The sequence below is a fragment of the Astyanax mexicanus genome, chromosome 24, assembly GCF_023375975.1.
Source record: "Astyanax mexicanus isolate ESR-SI-001 chromosome 24, AstMex3_surface, whole genome shotgun sequence".
Lineage (NCBI taxonomy): Eukaryota > Metazoa > Chordata > Actinopteri > Characiformes > Acestrorhamphidae > Astyanax > Astyanax mexicanus.
In genome coordinates, this window is record NC_064431.1 from 19,110,371 (window position 1) to 19,127,991 (window position 17,621).

Here is a 17,621-nt window from a genome sequence, read left to right on the forward strand (position 1 = left end):
TGATCCTGATGGTTTCAATCCTGAATAATCTCACCTCCTGTTCAATCCGTTAATCTCTCTATCTAGTCTATCGGTTGCATCTGCTCTACCTTCCCAGTGTGAACATGGATCATGGTCAGGATTAGTCATTGCTCAGACCTGGAGTCTTTCTATCCAGAACAACATTATGGCCCAAACCTGGGATTCAATCTGAATAGCTCAACTTTATGATGTTATGTAATCTTCAGTTCTGGTTGGAAAAAAACTCAGCATGCAGATAGGTCTCAGATATGCAAATATATAAAGGATTGAACCCTGGGTCTTACCACAAAAGGGTGCATAATTGCTTCCACAACTGCGTTATAAAAAAGTCTCTCTGAGGCTCTCTGAGGGTAGTGTACCTACTGGTGAGAGACATAGAGGCTAGACATGCCTCTATGCAAGATGCACTTGAAAAAAATTGCCAAGTTGAGAGACAAGTCTGGCAAGACAAAGTCTTGGCAAGTCTGAGGAGCCTCATTGATCTGTGAGACTTTGACAAATTTTGACAAATAGACCCACCCATTGTTAATCCAGCCACTGTTGCCTTCATTTGCAGTGGTGCCAACTAAGCATCTTCAGCAGCTTGTACCAAAAAAAGTCTCTCAGAGGCTACTTTTGGGTTGTCTACCTCTTGGTGAGAGAGTTCTAGACATGACTTTATGCATGATGCACTTAAAAAATGTTTGCCAAGTTGAGATACTTTGGCAAGTCTGAGGAGCCTCATTGGTCTGTGAGATGCAGTATGGTCGTTTTGACAAATTGTCCCACCAATTTTTTATCCAGCCACCATTGCCTTCATTTGCAGTGTTGCCAATTAAACAACTTGAGTCGCATGTATCAAAAAATGCTCTTCATTTAAACCATCATTTATCTCAGAGGCTACTTTGGGGTAGTGTACCTCTTGGTGAGAGACTATTGATGGCTAGACCTGCCTCTATGCATGAAGCACTTGAAACACCTCTTCCAAGTTGAGAGACTTTGGCATATCTGAAGACACTCATTGGTCTGTGAGACACGGTATGGTTGTTTTGATGAATTCCATGACCATTTATCCTGCCACCATTGCCTTTATTTGCAGTGGTGCCAAGTGAGAAACTTGAGTGGCTTGTAGCAAAAAAAGCTGTTGATTTAAACCATGCACATTAAAAATGTTTGCCAAGTTAAGAGACTTTGGCAAGTCTGAGGAGTCTCATTGGTTTGTGAGATGCAGCATGGTCATTTTGACAAATTGTCCTGCTGTTTTTTTTACCCAGCCACCATTGCCTTTATTTGCAGTGGTGCCAACTGAGCAAGTTGAGCAGCTTGTACCGAAAAATGCTCTTCATTTAAAGCATCATTTATCTCAGAGGCTACTTTTGGGTAGTGTACCTCTTGGTGAGAGACCATTGACTGCTAGCCATGCCTCTATGTATGATGCAATTGAAAGACTTTGGCAAGTCTGAGGAGCCAATAATTTGTCTGTGAGACAAATTATGGTCAGTTTGACAAATTACCCTGTCGATTTTTTATCCAGCCGCCATTGCTTGTACCAAAAAATGCTCTTCGTTCAAACCATCATTTATCTTTGAGGCTACTTATGGATAGTGTACCTCTTGGTGAGAGACTGTTGACGGCTAGACGTGTCCTCTACAATGCACTTAAAATACTTCTTCCAAGTTGAGAAACTTAGTAATATTATATTAATGTAATATTCCATATCCCATTAGATCTAACCTAGTGCTCCTTCTGATTTGTCCATGCCCTTCTCCTTTCTCCAGTGTAGGACTGTAGGAATGGCAGGAGGCTGCTGAAGGGTTAAGCGTCAGGCGCCTGCTTCAGTACGAGTTAATGATTAGAGTGGAGCGGCGGGCCGGGGTGGAGGGAAGGGAGCAGGCTGGGGCCGTGCTGAGGGTGTGTTGGTGTTGGTTGGAACGGGGGTGGTGTGTTGGGACGGGAAAGGGGGGTGTGTTGTAGGAAAGGGGCGAGCAGGAGCCGCCGTGCTTAAATCCAGCTGGCTGCTCTGCTGGGAATGTAATCCATATGTGCTCGTGAGTTCAGCTGCAGGAGAAAGCAGAGATACTATCCGCAAAAGAGGCGATTGTTTCTGCTTTTCCTTGAAAGTTTTGAAAGAATTCCTGCTCTAGCTGGCCCCTGGATCCTGGTGTGATTTAAGCAGCCAGAAGAAAAGGGCAGAAGAGAGGTGCAGAGAAAGAGAAGAAGAAGAAGAGAAGGGAGTGAGGGAGGAAGAAAGTGAGCAATAGTAGTTGGACATACTGCTACTACAACAAAGCCACCGTGTGCAGAGGGTGTGAGGAGCTAAAGGATGATGGAAGGCGGGGAGGCAGTGGACGAGGGAGCTGCGAGGTAGGTCTTTGCTTGGGATTGTTTGGACTGGTTGTCGCTGGTGCTGGATTTACTGGTAGCACAGTTTACTTTACTGGCTTCTTAACATTATGCAGTGTTTAAACTGGGTCTGGAAGGTTGGTAGAAGTTTTGGTTGCAGATTTATTGATTCATTGAACAAAATATATAAAAGCATGACATCTTGGATTTTTGCAGATCTCAATATTGGACATGCACCATTACAGATGGGTCCAAGCCCAGAGAAGTCACTGCTGATTAATATGTGTATGCATGTGTGCAGCATGTGGTTTTGCATTGTCTTGTTGAATGTCTCTAGTAAAGATGTGGTCTTGTTGCTCTAGAATCTTATAGATTCTATCCTGCATCAGAGAAACGTAATGACACAACCATACCATGAAAGATTCTGGCTTTTGGACTTGGTTTGTTGCTGAAAACAGTCTGGATGGTCCTATCCATCACTGGTACGGGGAGCATAGTGTCTATTTCTTGCAACAAATATCTGGAACACTGATTCCTTTGGCTACTATGCATGTTTCTACGAGGTGATGTTCCTTTCTAGTTGCATCCTAGCCTAGAGAAATCGACGCTTCTTTTCGACATGGTAACGTAAAGCCATAACCCATACAACAGGCTCATGTATGGAGCACACATGGAACATGGAATATGGGCTATGTGGTTTCTAGGTGGGCAAGTGGGTTTGCACATGCTTGTATACTGAAACCCAGTTGGGACTTCCAAGTGGCTCCATCATTACAACACATCTTTATATTACCTAAGTCTCATCTAAGCTCCATGTACAGTGTCCAACTCATGTTGATGAGGCCCAATCATTGACTCAGATGGACATCCATATATAGAAGTAACGTGGAACCCATGGACAAAACACTGGGACCCAGTTGGGGCTCCCAAATGGCTCCATCCTTACAGCCCATCTTTATCTTACTTAAGTCCTATCTTGGCTCCATATACAGTGTCCAACACATGTTGATGGGGTCCAATCAATGACTCTGATGGACATCCATACAGAGGCTAATGTGGAACTTGTGGAAAAAAGTGGGACCCAGTTGAGCTACCCATACAGGCCCAACATGGGCATGCTCTCTGGGCAATAGTTGCAATATATTGTTAAAATATAAACAGTTGTTCTTGACAACAGTTGACAGGCCTAATGCAGAAAGTGTCTTCACCAATGTACTTTTGTTTCTTTTGCTTCTAAATATACCTAATTTGCTCAGATGTTCAGAGAAGACCAACACATTTAAAGTTAAACTTTTGCACAAACTTTCATGCGTTGTACTCTTTTCTACTACTAAACATGGTCTGGTTAAGAAACAAACATGGACAAAACCACTTAACTTGAGATGTTAATGGATAACTGCTCCTTCAGATCTGGTCCACACCCTGTGGTTTACTCCATGCACTGCATGGACTTCATATCTCACCACTGTTTGCATAGTCCTAATGTTTCTCGATTGGCGCTCCTATCAGCAACAGGTGGGAGTGATGGGAGAATGAATGGATTGTTTTTTTTCTAGTCCAAGCTCCAATCAGAAGAAAGTTGAAGCACTATGGGAAGTGCATGTACTTTGATTTTTATTTGATTGCAGACCATATGAATCCAAGAAACTTCAGCTTACATTTCACTGGATGCCTGCAACGCATTCCAAGAAAATGTAGTAACATTACCATTCCTTCTGACTCTGACAAATCCTGCAGGAAAATGAAATCTGCATCTCCATAAGTTGTCAGTAGCAGAGGGAAGCATGAAGTGCTGTAAGATTTTGTGGGAAAACAAAACTGCACTGACTTTAGACTTGATAATAAAACACAGTGGATCAACACCAGCAGATGACATGACTCTCCAAACCATCACTGATTGGTGGAAACTTCACACTAGACCTCAAGCAGCTTGGACTGTGTTTCTCCACTTTTCCTCCAGACTCTGATCCCTTGATTTTTCTAAATAAAATGTAAAATTTACTGATGATCAGTGATGGTTTGGAGAGACATGTCATCTGCTGGTGTTGATCCACTGTGTTTTATTATCAAGTCTAAAGTCAGTGCAGTGTTTTCCCACTAAATCTTACAGCACTTCATGCTTCCCTCTGCTGAGGAGGATTTCATTTTCCAGCAGGACATGGCTCACTGCCCACACTGCCAAAAGTATCAATTGGTCTTATATAATATTCTAATTTTCTGAGACTGTTAGCCATAATCATCAACTCTAAAATAAATAAACACTTAAAATAGATCACTCTGTGTGTAATACATCTATATAATATATGAGTTTCACATTTTGATCTGAATTACTGAAATAAAGTAACTTTCCAACTAGTGCAAACTGGATGTCTTTTGCCCATCTCAAAGCATAGCCTTTCATTGTTAATGCTTTTGTATAAAATCATGATTATAATCGCTTATTGACATTATTATTACATCATTATTTAGTTTTTTAAGTTTGTAACCCTATTACTAGCCATAAACTGCCCTGTTCCAACTTTTTTGGGAATGTGTTTAAAACAGAACATTTTGAGAAGTTGAGAAGACAGAACGTGAAATATATCGGGTTCCTACTGTCTTTAATCAAATAAAGCCCAAGGAAAAATTAGAAACACTGCGTTTTTTTTTATATATTTTTGCATTTTCCATACTGCCCCAACTTGTTCCTCTAAGTGGTGGTGGCAGATTTTATGATTGCAGAGATGAGTACTGGATGTTCTTGTTCTTTCCTAGTTCCTCAGGTTCCTATAGGCAAATAATTGGGACCACCTCCTCCACCTCCAGCCTTGACCCCAGGCCCTCACCTGCTTGTAAAACGTAGCTGCTAATTGCAGCAGGAGGCAGAAACTTAGTGACCTTCTCAAACCTTTAGATGAACTGTCGTTACGTTTTACGGTTTTGAGTTATTTCTCTTTCTGTTGATCTTTTAGCAGAAATTCCACCAGTTCTTTCCTTGCTTTGGAGATAAAGATGAGTCATTAAACTCATGAAACTCATCAGATTTAACTTTTACATTCTTTTTTTGGACATTCGACACTGACTTTCTTGGAAAAAAAGTCATGAGACAACAGTATGTAGACTGACAATGAAGTGTTACTTAAAGAGATAGATTAGCCATATCCATGGCTATCCATACCTGTATAAGTTGTGATGTACAGGGGTTGGACAGTGAAACTGAAACACCTGTCATTTTAGTGTGGGAGGTTTCATGGCTAAATTGATCCAGCCTGGTGGCCAATCTTCGTTAATTGCACATTGCACCAGTAAGAGCAGAGTGTGAAGGTTCAATTATCAGGGTAAGAGCACAGTTTTGCTCAAAATATTGCAATGCACACAACATTATGGGTGACATACCAGAGTTCAAAAGAGGACAAATTGTTGGTGCACGTCTTGCTGGCGCATCTGTGACCAAGACAGCAAGTCTTTGTGATGTATCAAGAGCCACGGTATCCAGGGTAATGTCAGCATACCACCAAGAAGGACCAACCACATCCAACAGGATTAACTGTGGACACTGTAAGAGGAAGCTGTCTAAAAGGGATGTTCGGGTGCTAACCTGGATTGTATCCAAAAAATATAAAACCACGGCTGCTCAAATCACGGCAGAATTCAATGTGCACCTCAACTCTCCTGTTTCCATCAGAACTGTCTGTCGGGACAATAAATTATTGTGGTCTAAAACCAGGTGTTTCAGTTTCATTGTCCAACCCCTGTATTATCTTGTGAGTGTGGTTGATCGAACACTGGCCAGTGTGCTCATGGCAAGGCCACATGAATTGTGGAAGCAGATGGATGGGACATTCTGTTACTGAAGTTGCTTATATTTTAACATTATATACGTAGAAGGCCAATATTACCACTCACTTTGAATAATATGGTGTTTGGAAATGATGTTATATATTTTTTTAAGTGTATTTAACATGGAAAAGTACATACTTAAAAAAATGTAATATGTATTTAAATACATTCTAAATGTAGTATTTTGGAACAGCTTATTCCAACTTGAGTATAATTCAATTGCAATTCAGTTATATTTAAACACAATAAAAGTGCTTTTCTTCTTCTGTGAACTGTGTAGATTTAAGTATGTATTTTTTAATAGTATATTGTAAGTATATTGTAAATGTACTACTTTGCGTATTGATGCACATTTTGTGTACACATTAATGCTACTGAGGAAAAAAAATACACTAAAGTACATTTTTCACAGTATTTAATGCCACTACTGTATATATATATTTTATATCAACACAATGTATAATTTAAAGAAAATGGATGGATCTGGGGGTTGGAGGGAGGGTGGTCCTGAGCTTGCAGACTTGAAGGAGGCCGTCTCAGGCCTGACTACTTCTTGGCACAGCAGAAGCTCAAGCTCGAGTATTTTGACTGGAGGAATTTCTCTTGTTTAAACACGGCTCACTCGCAATAAAGTTCAAACCTTAAAAGAAAAAAAGAAAAGAAAAAAAAAAACGCTGACTGACAAGAACAGCAACAAGAGCCAAAGAACAGTATCACGAAACACACAAGCTTGCAAAAAAAGCCAATAAAAGAATTATAAAAACGACTTAGAGCCTGTATATACTTACAATTATACTGCATTTCCATATATTTCTGGGCACCCTTAGAGCTTAGAGCTTAACCCTCCTATTATATTAATTTGCATTTGTCCGGAACAGTATTGGTGTTTTCCAGGGTTAATTTGACCCGGTTCATGTTTAATTATCCAAAAGATGTCTGAAACCCCCCAAAAACCTTACAATCAGTGTAAATATTTTTTTGCTAACTCAATTACTAATTATTCTATCAATATTTCCTGCAATAGTGTTCCTTACCTCTAATAGGTAATGGTTTAATTAGGATTATTCACTCGTTTTTCAAAAAAAATATTACGTTTCAACTTTTTTACTGCTTTATTATTTTATTACTTTTAAAAGACCAACATATGAAACAATAGTTTTACATAGCATTTAAAAATAACGGTGTAAAAATGGCTGTGTAAATTGGGGAGAAATTTCACAGTTTGAACGTTTTATACCAAATAAGTTTAAGGCTTCAAAACAATCCAGTTTCTAACTCTAAACCTTACACCTGTCTACCTGTCTACCTTGTTTGCCTTTTCGTGACACCAGCTGCCACTGGTTGACAATCCTTCACACTCAGATTAGAGCGAGGGACAGACAGGACATGTCTGACAGGACCTGATGAAAGACCAGCTCAACGCTTAATTAAAGCCTCACTGTGGAGGAGGAAGAAGAAGAAGAAGAAGAAGCAGCAGAACTTCCTCGGGTGAAGGCATTTGTCAAGTGCAGATTCAGAGTCCCGCTGTGCTCCAGTGTTGGCACGAGACCACGCTATTGCTGTACATTGCTGGCAGCGTGCCACCTGGTTTGCCTCTCGTTTGCCTCTTGTGAGAGGCGAGGCGCGCGAGGGGAGCGTAGAACAGGGAGTTCGGTGAACGTTGGACAGGAGTATTGTTCTCAGGAATGCTTTGTTAACACTCCTCTCGCTCTGTGCATGCGTGTGCCTGGCCGGACTGGGATCATTCATCACGAAACCACAGATTCGGATCTGAACAGAAGTAGAGTAGCTGCCTGGAACAAACGCTGTGAGTGCTCTTCAAGGGTTCTGAAGATCCTGCAGGTTTTCAAGCAGATCCAGGCAGCCTTAACTCACTAATAAAGGAAGTGAGGGAAGAGAGGTTTTCAAATGGAATAGTTCAGAGATGAGATCACTTGGGTAATTGAGTTATCCAGAATCTTAATTTCTGCATTGTTCTGTAAGTTTTAAGACTTAATAACCTACTGCCAGGGGTTTTCACACCTGTAGTCCAAATCGCTTTGATAAGTTTGTGCACTTGGAGCATTTTCTTTTACTGTTTGGTTTGTTTTCACACAGGCACAAACCTAAATGCACCAAAATGCATCCCAATAACCCATGCAAGCATGTTCTCTCCTTTGATTGGTCAGAGCTGTCTGGCGAAGGAGCAAAAAGTATCTGCATCAAGAAGGTTCTGTGTTCCAGATAGGGCTGCGACGACGATGTTGATTATTTAAATTTGTCGACTACAAATTTTATTGTTGACTAATCGTTAATTTGTAACAGCACTGCATTACACAATGTGCTGGGAAGCACAGAAGCAAATTGGTCTGTGTCTCCAAAAGTGCCCAAACACAACAGACTAAATATCAGTACAACATGTGGACATTTAAATGCCTTTTAAATCTCTAAATGAGTTCGCTAACTTGGAGCATTTTTTGCCCTAAGTTTGGTTTGTTTTCACACAGGCACAAACCTAAACGCATCAAAATGTGCCCCAACAACCCATGCCACCATGTTGTCTCCTTTGATTGGTCAGAGTTGTTTGGCAAAGGAACAAGAAAGTAAATACAGGAAGAAGGTTCTGTTTTCCAGACCAGCACATATACAGTATCTGTGCAGTGTAAACAGTGTGACAACAGCTTAGCATGAAAGCCGCAGCAGAGAAAGTGCTTGTTCATGGCTGTGGTAATTATCTGGCTAATATATCAGGTTAAACTGCACCAGAACAGCTATCTAGCTTAAATAAAAGAAGTATATTTAATAGTCGGGTCAGATCGAGATTGACCTATGGTCCTGAAATAAAATCACAATATTTCAGGGTATTTTTGCAAAAAATTTAATATTGTCAATGATATTGCAAAACATTGACCTTTTTAAAATAATTTTAAGAAAATACTTTGGCAATAAAATAAATAATAAAGTTTTAGGTTGTATAAACATATGTTATTTAGTTTCATATATTCAGCAGAAACAAGACTCTGATTTTGTGTAAAATAACAACAAAATGTAACAAAATAAAAAATACAACAAAAATAAAGTAAGTTAACAACAAAAAACATACCAGTGCAGCATATTTAAGGTTATAATTAAAGGTAATTACAGTAAAATGCTTTTATAAATATATCACGATATCACAGTATGGAATATTTTTTATTTTGTCGATATTATTCTGTACGATATAATATGGCACACCCCTACTTGGATTAATAAAAAAAAAAATCCAATTATCACTAAAACCAAAGGGTGATAGATAACAATGTTTCATGTCAGGTGTGTAGTTTAGACAAGGGGCGGAGCTTGTGTACAATGCAGGAACCATGGCATGACTCGAAAAGTACTGCAATATATACAGCATATATACGATAGCAGATAGCAATTCTGCAACAGTACCTGCTTTACTTAATCAAGAGAAAGATGGATGATCACAGCCCTCAAACCAGGCTGTGGCAAAAGCAGTGTGTAAGACTGGTGGAGGAGAACATACCAAGATGCATGAAAACTGATTAAAAACCAGGGGTTTTACATCAAATATTGATTTTGTTTTGCGTTATTTGAGATCTAAAAGCTCTGCATCTATTTTATTTAGTCATTTCAGCTATTTCTCATTTTCTGCAAATAAATGCTCTAAATTTGAATATTTCTAGTTGGAATAAAACAACAATGTTCATTTTACTCAAACATATATCTATAAATAGCGAAATCAGAGAAACTGATTCAGAAACTAAAGTGGTCTCTTATTTTTTATTTTTTTTAGAGCCGTATTTGTGGTTGTCAGGATTTGATTTAATGTTGACCCCCCAATCTAGAAGGATCTTCTCGTTTAATTCCAAGCATCCTCTATTATAAAGAATCATCGTAAACAGTCTCAGATCCACAATAACAGGCTTCTTTTGCCGTTCCACCCCCCTCAAAACCCACAAACCACACACCCTCATGTAAGCACATGGCACTGTTATGTCTGTTTCAGAGCGCCTTCATCAAAGGAGTGTTTAGGGCTGCATTAACACTTGTTTAGTATCAACCGATGTAACGCTCCAGCTCCTGTTGTGCCAACACTGGTTTGGTGTTTACCCCGTGGCCAGGCTAATTAATTAGCACAGTGCTGAGGCTGGTACTCGCCCGAACGCCATAATCTCGTAATTGTATGGCGCTGAATGGTGGCGCTTCCTGAACACAGCGGGCTTGTTGTAGATTACCCAGGCTCCACAAGTCAGGAGGTAAGCAAACCTGAATTAGGACGCATTTCCTGAATTATCGCAATTGAATTTTACGCTAACGGCCTGAACAACAAGCCTGGCAGCTCAGATGGAAAACAAATCAGTCGTGCTTTGTTTTGTGATTATCTGGTACGAAACGTTTCTGCAAGTTTACATAACAGTTTTTTCTCCGCAAACCCAATATATCATTAATGACTTTTTTTAATAACTTCAATTTTATTTAGTTTTAAAATCATCTTACAAAATAGTTTCAGACAAAGGCACTTTTCTTTTTTCCAGCACTCGTTACATTAAAACAATCAAATAAAGAATATTTAATCAAATGTGTCATAAAAAGTGAAAAATCATCTAAAGTGAGGGAAAAAGAATATAAGAATAAAAAATGAAACCCCTTACTGTGTTACAAAAAATCTACTGTCAAGGAAATATGTTAGCTTTGCAGCTAACTCACCCCGATTCTGCCAAGCATCAATGCTGTTTGTTAGCATTGCAGCTAACCCACACCAAACCTTTTAATCCCAGCTGGTGTTTTTGTTAAAATTGTGGCTCCAACACAGCTAAGTTAGATTGTTAGCATTTCAGCTAACCTGATTAAAGCATTTTGAGTCCAGCAGCTGTGTTTGTTAGATTTGTGGCTCCAGCTTTGACAAGTTTGACTGTTAGCATCACAGCTAGCCTGCACCAAACCTGTTAAACTGATAGTATTGCAGTTAACCTGCTTAAAGCATTTTGAGTCCAGCAGCTGTGTTTGTTAGAATTGTGGCTCCTACACTGCCAATTTTGACTGTTAGCACTGTGGCTAACCTCCTTCAACAATGTTAATTCAAACTACGATATATTTTTTTTAAACTGTGGCTCCAACCCTTCCAGGTTTGACTGTTAGCATCACAGCTAAACCACTCCAAACCTTTTTGAGTTGATCTGCTGTGTTTCTTAGAATTGAGGCTTCAAGCCTGCATAGTTTGACTGTTATCATTACAGCTGACCATCTCAAAACCTCTTAAGTCCAGTTTCTATGTTTGCTAAAATTGTGGTTCCAACCCTGCCAAGTCCGACAGTTAACATTGTGTCTAACCTGCTCCATACCTTTTTAATATGTCTGCTGTGTTTGTTAGAATGGAGGCTCCAACCCTGCCAACTTTGATTGTTAGCATTGTGGCTAACCTGCTTCATACCTATTTAATCTATCTCCTGTGTTTGTTAGATTTAAAGCTCCAACCTTGCATAGTTTTACTGTTAGCATCACAGCTAACCTGCTCAAAATTATAGTCTAGCTGCTGGTTTTGTTAGATTTGTGGCTCTAGGCCTGCCAAGTTTGACTGTTAGCATCACAGCTAACCTGCTCAAACGTTTAGTCTAGCTGCTGTTTTTGTTAAATTTGTGGCTCTAGGTCTGCCAAGTTTGACTGTTAGCATCACAGTTAACCTGCTCAATTTTTTTTAAGTCTAGCTGCTGTGTTTGATAGAATTGTGGCTCCAACCCTGCCTAGTTTGACTGTAAGCATTGTGGCTAACCCGCTCCAAACATTTTTAATCTATCTGATGTGTTTGTTAGATTTGTGGCTCCAGCCCTGCTAAGTTGGACTGTTAGCATTGCAACTAACCTGCTTAAATCATTTTGAGTCCAGCTGCTGTGTTTGTTAGATTTGTGGCTCCAGTTCTGCTTAGTTTTACTGTGAATTGTGGCTAACTCACTCCAAACCTTTTGAGTCAAGCTGTGATTTCTTTTAGATAGATCCAGTGTTTGCATTCGTTAGATTTGTGGCTCCAAGCCTACTTAGTTAGCATCACAGCTAGCCTGCTCAAAAGTTTCTAGCTAATTTTCTAGCTGCTGTTTTTGTTAGCCTCAAAATTCTAGCTAATCTAGCTTTTGTTTTTGTTAGATTTGTGGCTCCAGACTGTTAGCATCACAGCTAACCTGCTCAAAACCTTTTGAGTCCAGCTGCTGTGTTTGTTAAAAATGTGGCTCCACTCCTGCCAAGTTTGACTGTTAGCATTGTGGCTAACCTGCTTGTTAGCATCGTAGACTTAGCGCTTTCTTCTCCCTCCGTTCTGCAGTTCTGGAGGGGGGTGTGGTTCCTGTTATCTCCTGAAGTGGTGAGAAATGGTGTGAAGTAATTATCCCGTCCGTGGCCGTAAAGCCGGAGCCCGTTAACTAAACGCCGGGCTGAGCCTTAGCCTCTCTTAACCCAGTCGTGATGGATGTTCTCGCATAAATCCGACTGCAGCGCAATTACGCAGCCCCGTCTGCGCAGACCCGGCTGAGGCCTCCCGCACACGTCGTGCTCTAAATCATCCATGGACGTGGGTTCGATTCTTCTCCTAATTCTGTAATGGAAAGAATAAAACGTCATCATCATCATCACTCATGGGGAAGCACTGGCGATGCTGGTGTTTTATTGGTTCATATATTACCAGCCTGAATATTCTAGCGCTGCATAATTATTCAAATAATCAAATAAATTTCCCTTTCCCGAGCGCATATGGATGCGGGCAGCTGCTTCCACCCACGCTAGAACACTTACGAGAACATTTACTAGACCTCCTAGTCCATGTTCTTGTCATAAAGTGGTATATACTGTACATAGTACCTAGAAACACTTGCCATTTTATCAGAAACACCTACTATACTGTACTGTATGTATTAGAAAAATACCTTATTAGAAAGAAAATCATTCTTTTTTTCATGTTTTTTGTTTTATTTTGAAAAAATATATATATATGATGAAGAATGAAAAAAATATTTTAAATAAAACAACAAATTTGAGCATTATTTTTATCTGAATAGCAAAGTTAGCTGGCTATGATCCAAAGATCACCAGTTTGAATCCCAGGTCAATCTGCTTCACCCTCAGCAGCTGGAGTCCGAGAGAGAGCACTGTGTTGTGATGCTACTTTGATTGATGGCAGTTGGAAAAGAGGTGGAATATGCCTTTACATGTATTGGAGGAGTCAAGTGCTTGTCCTTACCATTCCAGTGCTTATGGTCATTGGGCAATTGACCTCTCAATTTGAAAAGACAATTGGATAAAATGAAATTGAAATAAATGATTTAAAAATAAATAAATTGAGAAGTGATGAAGTAATTATACCTGTAGTAATCAAACCTGTAGTTTTAAAATGAGATTGAGTTGATTCAGCCATTGCGTTTTCACAAAGTCATCACAAAGTTCATGTCATTTTTACCATAGCCCTAGTTTTTTGCTTTTAAGGTATTTCTGATAAATTGACCAGTGAGAGTATGGCCCAGGTAGATAATAACCTAATTAACCTTTCAACCCAGTTGACAGTTTACCACAGTGCCGTTGCAACCTTACTTGCTTGAATTGAAGAATATAATAAATGCACAACACAATCAAGCATTATTATACCAAAGTTAGTTCCGACCCTGCAATGTGATGATTGGCTGAGAGGTGTTCTATTAGTGCCGTTATCAGCCGGAAATGCACTGTAACTGAAGCTCTCCATGTATTACTCCACCACATACAGGTAACCTAGCAACAATACAGCACTAACAAACCAAACATCACAGCTAGAAACAGAGCAGCAATGAAACTATTTTAAGTAACAGATCGTATTTTCTCGTCGTCTTTAACTCTTTAAATAAACAGCAATAATGGAACTGTGGTATAATTAAGCAATAATACACTCGAGGTTCGTGCGAGAACGTGTAATATTTAAGCAATAGAACAAGAGACGTGTTATCACGAATAACATTACGGCTGTGATGTGGTTTTAGGCACGAGCCGAAGGCGTGATAAGTCACGACCTCGAGTGTTCTATTGCTTAAATATGGAGTCATCTCCAGGTGAAAGTTGCACATTTTTAGATCATTTCTGCCTGTTTTTCTGGGTGGTGTTGGTTAGCGTGCTGGCTGGACTGTGGTTAGGTTAGCATAGCTTGTTTTAGCTCAGCATTAACTTAACCTAGCCTGGCTGGTTACCATTCTGGCTGTCAGACGACATTAGCCAAGCTATTTTCTTTCCCTTTTTTCCACAAAATACGAGCCAGCGCTGCAGTTGAGTGTGCTGTGGCGGAGCGCTAGCCTGTGCTAAGCTAACGCTGCTGCTGGAGGTGATTATTCAAAACCGTACTGTGTGTATACGCCGTTCCTCGGCAACGCTTCGGCGGAGTGATACAAGTTTAGTGTGAGAAGTCCGTGATGTTATCACAAATATCAGCACGGCTAGAACACTTCTCAGTAGTCAGACTGTGAGGTCGGAACTAACTGTTGTATAATATGTATTATTGCTTAATTTGTATTTGAATATTAGCAAGGTTAGCTGGCCATGATCCAAAGATCCCTAGTTTGAATCCCAGGTCGTGCTGCTTCAACCTCAGCAGCCGGAGTCTGAGAGAGAGCACATTTGGTTATGCTATCTGTGTGGGTATGGGTGGGTATTTTTAAGTATATAGTGCTCTCTTCTCTCAAGAAGTTGTCCTAAAATATGTGAAATATAAATGTTATGTTGCTTAATCCAGTATCTTTTGCCCTGGCAGGCCCTCAACGAGCCACTCAGCATTAACCTTGAGATCACAAAATAAAAAAAAAAGCACAGTTATGTTGATGTTTAAAAGCTGCTTTGTTGAGTAGACATGTTGTGTAACACTTGTTTCCTCCTCTGATTTGATTCTGTCGTTTCTGTCTCTGAAATCCTGCGTTCCTCAGGAACGTTAAGAGGAGCGCTAATGCACTTTGACTGACGCTTTGTTTTAATAACGTGTAATACTGTCAGGTATTTTCAGATTAAAGAACCGGTAGTGCATTAATACAGGAATGATGAGGGTATTAGAAGCTTTCTGGAGTTGGGTGAGCTGCTGTGACATGCCTCGGTTTTCGTCTTAACTGAACTTTCGTCTGATTGAACTGGAACCTGTGGGGTTTTGGGGAGATGGACTCATTCCAGACAAATTTTAATTTTTTGTCAGAGGCTGTCCAAAAACGGAAGGCAGCTGCCTCGATGCCTTGCGGCCTATATACTTTAGTAGATAACTTTGTGATTATTGTACTGTACCTATGATCAACTTGTATATGAACATTTTTGAAAGTTACGTTAAAGGCTGCAATAATGTACAACATGACGTTGCCTGGATACCAACATTTGACTGGTTTCAAAAACGTTATTCAGCATAAAAAAGCAGTTTCCCAGATAGGAATAGGTGTCATTTAAGACAACCAATAGCTACTTTCCTTACTGAGGAGTTGGCAACACTAGAACCATCTCTTCAGTTGAGTTGAGGGATTTGTTGACGCCCTCGTGGGCATGAAAAGAGCCTCCATTGCTGTTTTTTAATCTCTCTTTGAGTCTGTCTGGTATGCTTCCACCACTCCGCCCCCCGTTTGAGGCGTTTGAGACAGTGCTCAAGAGTCCGGGTCCTGCAGGGCAGCCTCGGGAGATCTGGACGAGGCGGTGAAGGGTGTTAGCGGCTGGCCAGAACAAATAGCTGCAGCGTCCACTTAATACTCCAGAGCTTCATATACCTGATATATTGTTTTTCAGACCGCCTACGTTTGTTTTTATTAGGAACAGTCTTTTATATGTGTGTGTGAGTGTGTGTGTGAGTGTGTGTGTGAGTGTGTGTGTGTGTGTATATGTGTGTGTAGAAGCAGGAGAATATCTTATTTTTCTTTGACATTAGCCCTGCTTGAATGAAATAATACCGTGCTGTATATTGTTGTTGGCAGCCGAAGCAGAGCATGAGCACACTCAGAACTTCCAGTTGATTTTGTATGGAGTTACATTGGAGCAGAATACTTTGGACTTTACTAGGCTCTGTTTCAGCATGGATGATTTATAAAAAAAAAAAAAAAAAAAGACCTAATGCGGTACCTGGACAGACAACAAACATAACCTTTGATCCAGAGATCTGAACATGGTGGTACATGAGCGTGTTTTGGAACCGGAGCTGCAAGAATCAACAATGTTAGCTGGCTGGCTGAATTCTAATTTCATCACATAATTTGACCATTTTATTCGACAGACACTCGCAGATATTAACACACATTTTATTTACAAAGGGTCTAGGCTTTAGACAAGAGTAGTAAGGGACAGGCAGGGTCAGTAACTGTAAGGAAAGCAAACTCTATTAAACTCTATAATGAGTCTCCTTATTGTAGGGACACTACTGATCTTCTACTTTCTGAACGGTGCTGATCTAAACCTACTGTTATGTCATCCTATGTCCGTTTATTCTATTATTATTATTATTGTTATTATTATTATTGTGTGATATTATTTGAATCATGCATTTTATTTTACTAGTATTTTACTGTTATTCTTCTTATTTGATTTGTTTTTTGTTTTTTGGATATAGTTTCACGCCCATGTTATTGTTGCCCCTAGTAATAACATTTTTTCATTTTCCAACTGCAATGATATATATGCTGCCTCTGAATACACCTAAAATACCCTCATTAGCCATGCTTATTTATTTATTTTTTATTTTTCTGTTGTGTGCTAATAGCTCTTTAACTTTTGTTTGATTATGTGTGTCGTATGTACAGCACTGTGACACTGCAATTTCCTTTGGGGTCATTAAAGTGCTATCTTATCTCTCTTATCTCTTTAAACAACATAGCAGAGTGAAGAAAGGCAAAACAGGGTCATACATGGTAAATCCAGCAAAGACAGAGAAAAGGCAAAAGGGTAGTCAAAAATACAAAAAGGTCGGCAACGTAAATTAACAAAAAAGAGGGCAAGGCAAAGGAAACACGTTTTAGAAGAGCTAGCTAACTATATTCAACACTCGGCAGGGAACCAAGCAAACAGAGGGGTATATACTAGACAGGCCAGGTGGAAATAATCAGTAGCTAGGGGAGCGGGAACGCCACAGCATCGCATGCTCAGCAGACCTACTGAAAAACATGCAAAGAAGTATTCTAAGTACAGAGTGTCTTTTATGTCATCTCTATGCAGGCCTGTTGCAACAAGGCAAGCAAACCAACCAATTGCCTAGGTCCTTGTGTTAGTGATCTATAGGTGAGCCACCGACAGCGCAGCTTGATTTAAGGTGTCAGTGTGTCTTTGCTATTGTAACAATGGGAAAAGTACATTCGTTCCTTCTGTTTACAGTTAATGTAAAAGTTTGCATAGTTTCCAACAGGCACACACTGTGGGTTTGTGCACTGCACATTCATTCTTTTATTTATATTTAAATATTCACTATAAAAACTTGCAACTTAGGAAGAAAAAGTGTGATTATTATGGCTCTTTTTTTAAAT

General features: G+C 39.8%; 1 protein-coding gene across 9 annotated transcripts in view; it reads left to right on the forward strand.

Moving 5' to 3' along the window:
* Positions 1-1,959: 1,959 nt before the first annotated feature.
* plekha6 (pleckstrin homology domain containing, family A member 6) overlaps positions 1,960-17,621 on the forward strand; it is a 141,064-nt gene continuing 125,402 nt past the window's right edge. For 5 of the 9 annotated variants that reach the window (XM_049471617.1, XM_049471621.1, XM_049471623.1 and 2 more), the window contains exon 1: positions 1,961-2,364. In XM_049471617.1, the coding sequence (XP_049327574.1) occupies positions 2,324-2,364 (41 nt within the window). In that variant the 5' untranslated portion in view covers positions 1,961-2,323. Of the gene's footprint in view, positions 2,365-17,621 lie in introns of all 9 variants that reach the window. The other 4 variants (XM_049471616.1, XM_049471620.1, XM_049471619.1 and 1 more) reach the window with 2 other exon arrangements.